Source organism: Eurytemora carolleeae, unplaced genomic scaffold (genome assembly GCF_000591075.1).
Source record: "Eurytemora carolleeae unplaced genomic scaffold, Eaff_2.0 scaffold1710, whole genome shotgun sequence".
Lineage (NCBI taxonomy): Eukaryota > Metazoa > Arthropoda > Copepoda > Calanoida > Temoridae > Eurytemora > Eurytemora carolleeae.
In genome coordinates, this window is record NW_019397614.1 from 1 (window position 1) to 11432 (window position 11432).

At 31.3% G+C, this 11432-nt stretch overlaps 1 protein-coding gene across 1 annotated transcript; it reads left to right on the plus strand.

The window, feature by feature from the left end:
- Nucleotides 1-1232: 1232 nt before the first annotated feature.
- Nucleotides 1233-11389, plus strand: LOC111715191 (gastrula zinc finger protein XlCGF46.1; the record flags this gene model as incomplete). Its single annotated transcript, XM_023490471.1, has 16 exons — nucleotides 1233-1294; nucleotides 2057-2123; nucleotides 3017-3084; nucleotides 4204-4487; nucleotides 4998-5060; nucleotides 5676-5779; nucleotides 6592-6686; nucleotides 6927-6994; nucleotides 7611-7704; nucleotides 8135-8214; nucleotides 8562-8644; nucleotides 9051-9110; nucleotides 9822-9860; nucleotides 10053-10130; nucleotides 10476-10578; nucleotides 11053-11389. Coding segments are annotated over 16 exons (1416 nt in total), but the record flags the coding sequence as incomplete, so codon positions are not given.
- Nucleotides 11390-11432: the final 43 nt, after the last annotated feature.

Here is an 11432-nt window from a genome sequence, read left to right on the forward strand (position 1 = left end):
AGTAAGAAATAGAAGGGAGATGCAACTGACGCGGTTCGCCCTACCATATGATTATACATGCTTTGCAGACGGGTACTCCATTTGTGTATTAAATATTCAGAATAGGTTATTGTATACGCAGTAAATGTAAATCTGACAAATATTTCTTATTCATATTAAGTACCGTCTGCAAAGCATGTATAATCCTATGGTAGGGCGAACCGCGTCAGTTATATCTCCCTTCCATTCCTTACTCCCTAGTCCCTGGTCCTAGTATACGATTTTTGGACCCTCCCTCCCCCTTTCTTGTAATTTTGTACATTTATTGTTTATTATTTTAGTGTTTGGTTAAGATTAATGCTGGGCCGAGCGCTGCGGCTAGGATAGGCTACGGGGCCGAGCGCTGCGGCTAGGATAGGCTACGGGGCCGAGCGCGGCGGCTAGGATATGCTATGGGGCCGAGCGCTGCGGCCACATAATCAATTATACAAAATGTACTAAATTGATAGGATGGGAGAGGGGTCAAAAAATCGTTCTCTAGGAAATTACCCTTTTTATCATCGATTTCGGATAATTCCCTTTTTTGAACCATAAAGTTGAGTCCTGTAGGTAAGAGTGTACACGCTCAATATTATTGTTCGATTCGTAAAACATTTTCTAGCCGTGATTTAGCCACGGCTTCCTCGCCCAGGTAGCCTAAATCATAGCTAGAGAATGAATAACCTACGTGTCAACCGGTCCGGTGTACATAGGTGACAGGTTTGTGTTATGTAGGGTTTTGTGGGTTCAAAAAGTGTTAGAATAAAATTAATATTATTAATAAGTAATTTCAGATATAGAACAGAAAGTGGGGGAATGATTATTTAGGAAAATATACACCCCTGATATATGCCCTACTAAAGTGCTGTGTACAAAAATGATGGGGGGCGGGGGTTACAAAAATCCTACACTAGGAAATTAGCGTTTCATGTGCCCTGTGTAATGTGCAGTTCACTAAAAGGGTCTTCTTCCCTTACATGGAGGCACAATACTTTTTATGGCTAGGGTTGTGTATGGGTGGTATTATCTTTGATACTGCACTCGATTTCTGAAAATAAGGAATTTTATGTCATTGATATGACATGATAATCTATATAATTAAGTTTTACTTGAAATTACGTCTTATGTATTCGTACTTTGTAGGCAATTCAAATCGCTTAAAATTAGGCGATAAGCAGAAGCAAAATATAAAATATAAACAAGTTTTTTTTTAGAAAATTGGATTGTTCACAGATATTGAACTTGTGTGCGTGGATGGACGAGTAAAGGCGCACAGGTACTAATCCCTCTCTCGTTAATCGTATTTCATATATTTTAACTTCATGCGTGAATAGCTAATTTACCTTAATTGTAAGGGTGACTTTACGATGATACAGAGCGTCCTGTATTATGTTAGATTATCTCCAAGCTTTACAGCTAAAATACGCTCTGAAAAAAACTAATAAAAAAACACGTTATTTTACTTCAGATTTTATTATATTAATCTGAAACATTTTTGTGAAATGATTTATTCTTCATAAATTTTCCTGATTAGTCCTTTAAATCTCAATTTAGAGCTATAAACGATCTAATATGATATGGGACACCCTGTATATTCTTCAAAGCTCTGGAAGAAAAACATTTTTAAAGATTTTCTTATTTTCTTTCGAAATTAAAATAACTTAACATTTTCAGAAAACAAGATTTTTTACTGAAAATATTTTTTTGGTCTGTTATTTTCAGTTAAAGTTTATCAACAGGTTGATTTCAATTAAATAAACTATCAGATTAAGTTATTGTTTGATTAATATATTGAATAAAATACTTACAAAGGAAATACATTAAGTGATTTGTTACTTTGTTAAAAGACTGGTTGATTGAATGTGTAATTTGATTGATTAGCTGATTGGTTCACTTGTTGATGAATCAACTTGACTGACAAGTAGATTAATGAACTGATTGATTGAATTGTATTGAGCAACCAATTGTTTGACTAATTAATTGATTTGAATTGATCAACCCATAGATAACATTTTTTATTGTTTAATTGATTGTTCAGAGCTCTTCTCAGTTTACCTTTTCCTTGGCTTCTAGGAATAGATTCAAGTCTAATAATTCTTCCCCAGGTACATTTTACATTTTCTTAATATGTTGTTTATAGTTAGTCGAGATTTAAAATAACTGTTTATAGAGATTTTCACTGTAATTCTACGGGACTCTTAACCCTTTTGATTCACAGTACACTTTAAACTTATAAACTTAAAAGATTCGGATAGTTTTTTTTCTTGTAGAGAAGAGAAATTCTTGCCACTTTCTAGTAAATCTTTGCTGTAAACAGGCTAGAGCTGCACCCTAGAAAAAGTGCAAATAATCCGATTCCTGGCTGTAAAACACAAATATCACTATCATTAACATTAAGATTTTGATATGTCCCCTCTTCCTTGTGTACGTCATTTTTCTTCTAGACTTTTGAATTTTGAGCTCTGATACGCGGGGTCAGTAGGTTTAATCGTCAATTGAAGACAATTGGGAGTGTAGGGCCCAAATATTGTATTCACAGGAAAGAGAAATTGCAGAAACAATTAAATAAATATCTGAAATCTATGAATTTCTAGTCTTCCATCGTATTCCTGATGTGGTTCGGACTAGAGATTGATGAGGGTGGCCTTTCTCCCCTCGTGTACCTCTTTCTGCAAATGCTTTTGAAGCATCCACTGTACTTTATCCACCCGTAACTTTGCTTTTCTGGCATACACAGTACGCGCTGAATCCTTAAAAATACAGTCCAAATCTAAACCACTGGATCCCATATTAACCATAGGATGTGGGGGATCAACCCTGTTTTTATTGTAGTATAACCTACAGGTCGTGTTACTTTGTCTGTAGGTTGATTGTTGAAAATAATAAAAATAAAAATTAATAAAATATGCCTAAGTTATAGATTTGTGAGTAATTGGGTACCTTTTTCATAACCTCATTTAACTTCATTTAAGCTTGTTATTAATGTAATATTTTTAAGATCGATGTAGGGTCGGTAAAGAAGGGAATAGAGCTTCTTTATTTAACTTTGGACCTAAAATATTTAAGGTAAAACGGTTAATTTTTTTATTGTTTATGAAAATATTATCAAATCAGTCAAATTATTCGTCATGGATGTTCTATGAATTAAGTCCAGATAAGAAACAAATTCTAGTGTTTTTATTATTACCTTTTTTAAAATATTACAAGACAAACATATGTTTGATTCTAAATTCGATCTACTCTTGAATGTGAACTGTATAGGGGCCGACTTCATTGAATTGAACTACCTACCGACGGTTTAAATCCTGAAACACCGATTCAAATCCTTATGAATCTGTTTTTAACATTTTAAAATAAAATTTTTTTCACAAAATTTTAAAAAGAGCAGTGAATTTTTTTCTATGCTTATGAATCTTTAAATTTAAATCAGTGATTCAAGATTGGAACCCGGGGTATTTAGTTAAGCGACCTAGCTCAAATTAATTTAATTTGGTCACAGAGCACATACAGTAATAAGCTAAGCCTTACTGGATTTACTCTTACTACATGTATCTATTAATTAAAGGGACTTAAGCCTTAATTTTATACTATTATATTATTATATATTATATATTATATATTATATATTATATATTATATATTAATACTAACTTATAGAAGTATAAGTAAGTATTAATTAAAGGCCACTGAAGCCTTAATTTTAAAGTGACTCTTCTTTTATTGTCATGTTTCACAACTATACCCTTTAAAAGCTTTGTCTGATCAAGATGAAATAAGAAATTCAAGCTCAACTCCTCTTCATATTATTCAATAGGAAAAGGACGATATGTCCCACATTATTCAACAGAAAAAGGACGATACATCCCACATTATTCAACAGAAAAAGGACGATGTATCCCACATTATTCATCAGAAAAAGGACGATATATCCCACATTATTCAACAGGAAAAGGACGATATATCCCACATTATTCAACAGAAAAAGGACGATATATCCCACATTATTCAACAGAAAAAGGACGATATATCCCACATTATTCAACAGAAAAAGGACGATACATCCCACATTATTCAACAGAAAAAGGGTTTATGGGTACTGTTGTGAATCGGGCATATCCCACATTAAATAGAAGTCACTTGTAATTTTGTTTTCCATCGAAAGTCCCTTGAACACTAAAATTTCAGAGAGCTGGTAAACTGTAATTTTAAGCATACAGAAGACGACGCTTTTACCTCGGTTGAAGATTTAGAAGATATATTTTCTAATATAGACGATTCTTTGGAAGAAGTAACGCTGAAAAATGCCAAGATAAAAGTTCCCTGTGATTTCTGCAAAAAACTGTTCTCAGCGCTAAAAATAAAGAAGCATATGATGAAATGTGAACAGGTTCATATTGAATATATTGCTGTACTTCCAGAACTCCAGTGTAAACACTGTAATGCTGTTCTAGGAGAACCATCTGCTTTAGGCAGGGATAAATACTTGATTTAGGTTTTTAAAATGAGCAGAGGGGTATTTATTTTAATGAACAATCATTTCGTTTCCTATCCCAATATAAAAAACATAATTTTATCTCTTGCCTTGTTAGAAAGCATTGAATTGCACACAAACATTTTTATGTTTTTATCGCCGAATCTCAGCATGTGTAAAAAAAAATATTTTACTGGGAATCTAAATAATATTTTGTAGCCTAAAAGTTACATAGCTTGTTATTTGAAGTATTATTCCCCCTTCAAAGTTTCGGATCTTTACAAAATGGATGAAGTGTTTGAAATTTATTAGAGGTTTCTATGTTTATTTTCAAATAATTTGCTACCTAACGGGAGTTTTAGAGCAATCTGGCGGATAAATTAATGCTAACTTGTCACAAATATTTTTGACAATAATATAATAAACTTTAAACAACCAGTTTTCTAAAAAACAACGTTCTGAAAACGTTTAAGACTCTTAATAGTGCTTCAGTATTTAATTCCTGGAGAAGATGGGGTTTGTAAGTTCTGCTCTGGAAGTATAGAAGATACAGGGGGTATTTTCCCTCCAGGTAGGAATATTACATGGGGGTGGGGCTGTAAGAACTTTTTTATATACAAAGTCAAATATTTAAAAAACGAAATAAATGTTTGGGTAAAAACACCATTTTTAATTTAAGTTTCTATTCAAGTCAAGGCTTTACTTCCTTAACTATCTGATGAATATGTTATGAATTTCTATTGTAAAACCAGTGCTTAAGATCCATTTAATTTTGATGCGGGTCCGGGTCCGTATCCTGGATCCGCACTGGAAAAAATGTATCCGGATCCAGGTCATTTCTTTAATATTTACTGAATTCAAAAAAAGCAAAATTTTCAATTTTTTGTCTATTTTTTTCGCTAATTTTTATGCTAAAACTTGATTAACCATTCAGAAATCAGGAAATTTTTATAATCTCTCTTTTTCAATCTAGTTCACATTTGGGGTTTGAGAGTAATTTTTTTTCTCCAGTTTTTGGGTTCATATTTTGTCCATTAGATCCGGATCCAGGAAGCAAAATCTTGAGGATCGGAATCCTAAGCACTGTGTAAAACTATATATTCATAAAATCTAAACAAGTTTAACTTCACCATTTATATATATTTGCATGCGAATAAACCTTTATAATATAATATAATTTAAGTAGTGTGTTTAGATAAGGAAGATGAAAGTATTTCCTGTCCTATTTGTGGAAAAGTATTTTCAAGAAAAGAAAATTTGACTCTTCATGTTGAAGAATGCAAAGCAAAGGTATGATACAGACAATACATAATCTCACCATTAAAAAAAATAATGTATCTTTAAGGGACTGTAAGTGCATTTTCTAGTGAGATGTGGAGATTCATAACGTACCTTTAAAAGCTTCGCCTGATCAAGTTTTAATTAGATAGCAATGTTAATTATTTTGAAAACAGACTATTCAAATAATAGGGCAAGTGGTATTGACAGGATCTTTTCTTTATGGTCGGTTAAAAAAAACTGACAGGAAATTCCGTCAGATCCTGAACTAGAGTTTGCTTTCAGGTTTTTGATTTTGTTCTTCGTCAAAAAATATGTCTTCAGAGTATGGATCATTAAAAGAGGGACAATCAGATACGGTTGTGAGGTTCTCATTAGTAAAAACTTTTCAATGTCTGATGTAACATGTTTGTGACCGGTGTTGCCCGTGGAATTAAAAAAATCTAATTTTTAAAATTTTGCCTATATTAGGGGGTTCCCATTGGTTCCCTCCAAAAAAAAGTCAGTCAATTTGGTTCAGCTGTTTGGCCAGCTATAGCTAACATATATATAAATATATATATATATGAGCGAAGAGCTTCATTATATAAACTAGCTTAAGTGCCCAGCGTTGCCCGTGAGTTTTTTTTTAAATTAAAAAAAAAGGTTTTTTTTATGTTACTTCCCGGCCACCTATGGGTTACCTCAACAAATTTCAGCCCTTTCGGTCCAGCCGTTTGGCCAGCTATAGCTAATATATATAGAAATATATATGAGCAAAGAGCTTTATTATATAGATAAATATAAATCTGAATTTACAATTTGAGCTTAACATTTTTGTTCAGGAAAATTTTTGTAAAGTGTGTGGACTCGTGTTTAAATCAAAGAAGTATTTGAAAGAGCACATGTTTATTCATTCAGACAAGCATAACACTTTCAGGCAGGTGTTTTATAGCTTAATTCAGGCAAAACTTTATCTTATTTTACAATCGTTTATTCGTTTTTTTGAACACATTTATATATTAAGGCAGGCTTATTTAACTTTTTAGACAATATTCTTAATCAAACGTTGTCACACATCCATCCAATATTTTTTACAAAGTAAGTAAAAAAAGAATGAGTTCTGTTTAAACTTAAATTTTTTTATTTGGCATGAATTTATAAATTATCTGTGCCTCAGGTGTACAGAGTGCAATAAACTGTTCGCAACAAGTAGAACTTTAAAAGATCATCTAAAAATTCACAAAGGTAAAATCCTCTCAGGTGTACAGAGTGCAATAAACTGTTTGCAACAAGTTTTTAACTTTATCAATTTATTTATTTATAATTTTTTTATGAAACAAATTAATTGATACATGTATTTAATGCAGAATGCAGATACTCATTTTTCCAATCTTCTTGTTTCCTGGCTGTCCTGTTTTGCTCATTCANATCCTCTCAGGTGTTCAGAGTGCAATAAACTATTTGCAACAAGTAGAACTTTAAAAGATCATCTAAAAATTCACAAAGGTAAGATCCTCTCCAACTTCTGTGTAAGAAATAAAATAAAAACTGAAAGGTTTAGAAAAATAATTTTTTGATGGGAATCAATTACTTTTTAGGGGAAAAGACGTAATTTCATGCGAGTTTCCATTTAAAGATTAGTGTGTCTGATTCACAAAGGTATTCATAGCAGCTTGTTCTGATCAAGAATGCATGGGATTTTTTAATCCAGGGTTTTCTACAAAGTGACTTGCGGATTTCTGCTGCAGAAACAATGGAGGAAATTTGTAAAAATATATATCTTCCATCTTTTTTGATCAGTTTTAAAGGGCATCCCCCCCCTTTAATTTCTATTTCATACTTACCATTTATCATATTTTAGATTTGCCCAAGGTGCAATGTCCTCTCTGTGACAAACTTTTGTCGACTGTAAATATCTTGCAGAAACACATTGACACCGTACACAATCAAATCAGGTAAGATAATAAGATTCAATCAATCAAACATAAATATGACAAAGATGTTTAGTAAACTTTGTAAAGATTGTTATTAAATGTTAGGCCTTTTTTGATTTATCATTTTGATTTTGGGTTAAAATAACTGCAGGTATGTTAATTTGATGTACAAAAATAGGTTTAAAATAAAAAATATTAAAAATTCCTAACATGTACATTTGTTGTTGAGCATGTTTATCCTGTGGCAGTCTAGATTTTCCAAGATTATGGGCTTAAAGATCTTTACTTGTATATATTGTATCTACTAATTAAGAAATACTTCAGCAAGAAAGACGGATAGAAGTCAATAATTTTGTTAACAAAAATAATATAGTTAAAAGCGTTAGATATTATTTACCTTTTTCTTTAAAAAAATAATTACTTCAACTGAATCCTAATTTATTTGATTCAGGAAGTATGAATGTGAACACTGTAACTATAAAGGAAGTACAACAGGAAACCTTCAACAGCATATTGATAGTTCCCATCTAGGTAGAGATCATTCTCTTCATTTTCCTGCGTCAAATTCACAAAGCAAGAGTTTAATTTGGGAGGCAGGGGTGTATATTTTATCTTAAAATAAATAATTGATTGCGAGGGAAAAATGAACGAATTTTTGGGTTAAAAGTATCAAAAAGGATAAAAAACTTGCTTGATGTACCATTTTTTCTCCTAATAAAAAAATCTATCCCTCATCCTCCAGGGGGGAGATAATTCTGAAAAAATATACCCCTGTATCAAGAACATAAATTTTATCAAATTGAAGATTTAAGAGCATGACAATTTCCAATGGTTTATTTAAACCAATTTTCAGGTTATTCTATCGTAGATTTGTTTAGGTATAAAACATGAATGTGATATATGCAGTGAATTCTTTGCTAGTAAAGCAAGTTTATACACACACAAGAAGTCTCACTCTGAGGTATAATTAACAAAACGTCAAACATTAATTTTTAATTCAAATTTTAATTGTCTTGGAGTTTTACAAAAATAAAACATTTTTTACAGTTATTTTCTTTATTTACTAATAAATTGTGATTTTCTACGGTATCCTTCAAACCTTGGTCAGAGAAAAAATGATTGCTTTGTTTTTGTTTTTCTAGCAGAAAATAGATCATTTTCAATTGCATTTTCTGTAACAGACAGAACAGATACAGAAATACGACGATATCTTCCGCATCGTTAATCTGATTATGTGCTAAAGGATATTTTCAGAAGGCATTTAACGCGTTCAATTGAGGGTCACTTTATGCGTGACAAACCTAATTATGTCTTAAAATTATACATTTTCATCAAATCTGAAAATTCATTAAAAATATTATTTGTAGGAGCGTAAGTTTGTTTGTGTTGAGTGCGGAACAAGGTTTAAAAGTAAACGGAATCTTCAGGAAAACATCTTCACAATTGTATTCTCATATTTCACCAAAAACATATTTTTTTAGCGACTTCATAACAGTTAAAGATATATAGAGTTTTATTAACAGAAAACAATGGTAGCCTTTTTAACGTACAGTTTATAGCCGTGGATTTCTACATTTGGTCGACTTACGATATATGCTAGAAGAGGGGGTGAAATTTGAAATATTGAGGTATTTTGGTCTTATTATGTCAGAACCATGATAGGGCCAGGTGGGAGGGGGAAAAGTAGTGTCCAATTTAGAATTTTCTCTGGAAAAGAAATCAACCATAGACTATAGACTTTTTACCTTTTATATGTTTGTGAATCGATTTTTTTTTCTTTGATTTGAAACATCTAAATTTTTAAAGGCAAATGTTTTCAATTAAAACCATCCATATACCACACCTGGGATCTCGTAAGGTACAAACAAAAATTTTGGCCCGATCGGTTCAGCCGTTTTGACGTTTATCGGTTACAAATAAACAAACAAGACGAGCATAGTATATATATATATATATATACATAGATTAAATGTTGCCGGACAAAGTGTTACTAAGAAAGACGTTGACCCTTTCTTTAATAATTTTATAAATAAGCATGTTTGACATAAAAATCATATTTTTAATCTTTTAATTAAAAATGTTTCATTGTTTAATTTTGCCAATAATTTGTATGTAAGTGAAGACTGAAGATTTTATAGGTTCACATTAGAAGCAAACATAGTACTGTAACAATACAGGTATATGATTGTTTTAATAGGTTGGGGGTAGTTTTTACCTCAAAATAATAATTCTTAAGAACACTACATGGTTGGGTAGTTGTTGGGTTTGTTTCTTGTTAGTCTGGTCGGAACTGACTTTTTGATGTGACTGTTGGTTGGTTGGTTGATTGATTAATATTTGATTTCTTTAATTAAGAATTTTGTTTACAGTGTCAGGTTTGCAGTAAAATCCTGAAGTCTCAAGATGGTCTTGATTATCATATGAAACATCATAATCTAGACTCACAGGAAACCATTTTATCTTAAACTGTTGTTCGTCTTTCCAATATTTATAACAAACATGTACAATATATATAATATAATAAACAATTCCAGGACTAAGGGATTTTTTAAAAGTTATTGGGTCAAAATTCATAAACAAAAATACAAGTTGACGAATGAATGCTGCAAATCGTCACAAAGATCCAAGACGATATTGAACCGTATTTTTCAACCGTCGTGTTTTTTGAGACATCTCCAATTAAAAAAAACTGTAAAATAAAAAATAAAAAAGAAAGCCTGATTGTTTTTTAAAAAATTGAATTTATTTTTACTATTGCTTTATTTAATCTATAAGAATAAAATTGTTTTTAGTTCCCCTGTGATTACTGTGGAAAACGGTTTGTAACACGAACTAAATTAAGCCATCACATTAACATTCACACTGGAGCCAAACCATACAAGTGTCCCAGTATAGGTGAGTGTAAGGGGGTTAGAGATTATTTCTTTTCTTATTTTTTCGTCCCTTGTGCAAATGCATTAAATTTTTTCAAAACGTGGAATAATTATTATTAGCACTAATTAGAAAAAAATGTATTATCACCATTCACCATCCCTTATCATTTGTTCACGAGCTTCGCCGAAACTTATAACAAAGGGGGTCATACTAAATTGTTGTAATTTCAATGATATATGCATGAATTATATCTATATAATAAAACAAGACATTCATATATATGTTGCGTATAGCCGGTCAAACGGCTGTACCGATTGGGCTGACATTTTTTGTGGACACCTATGGATGGCCGGGGGGTGTAATAGGCTAAAAAAATCTGAAATTTTTCATAACAAAATTTTTTTCGAATTTTTTTTCCGCTGGCGACGCCGGGCCCTTCAGCTAGTAATGTATAATCTTAAATCAATAAAGTTTTCTTAAAATTGATTTATTTAGATTGTGAGAAGGCATTTCCATCTAGTGATCAGTTGTCCCATCATAAGAAGAACTGCCAGAAAATATGATTTTGTATTTATTTAATTATTTTATGAACAATATTTAATTGATTTATTGACCTTTGAACAATTTTTATTTGGATTTACTAGACAGTGAAAACCTTTAAATGAAATTGATTTTAATTTTCTAACCTTTCAACCAATAACATTTAAGCGATATTAAATCAGTAACATTTAAACGATGTTAATTTAATTAATGACCTTGTAACGTTATTTATTTGATCTTAATGACCTTAAACTGTTGAAATTATAAATTTGATTTTTAAGTTTTTTTGGGTTACGGACCCTTTTTTAAAAAGTAAATTTTGATTTTTTTTAATG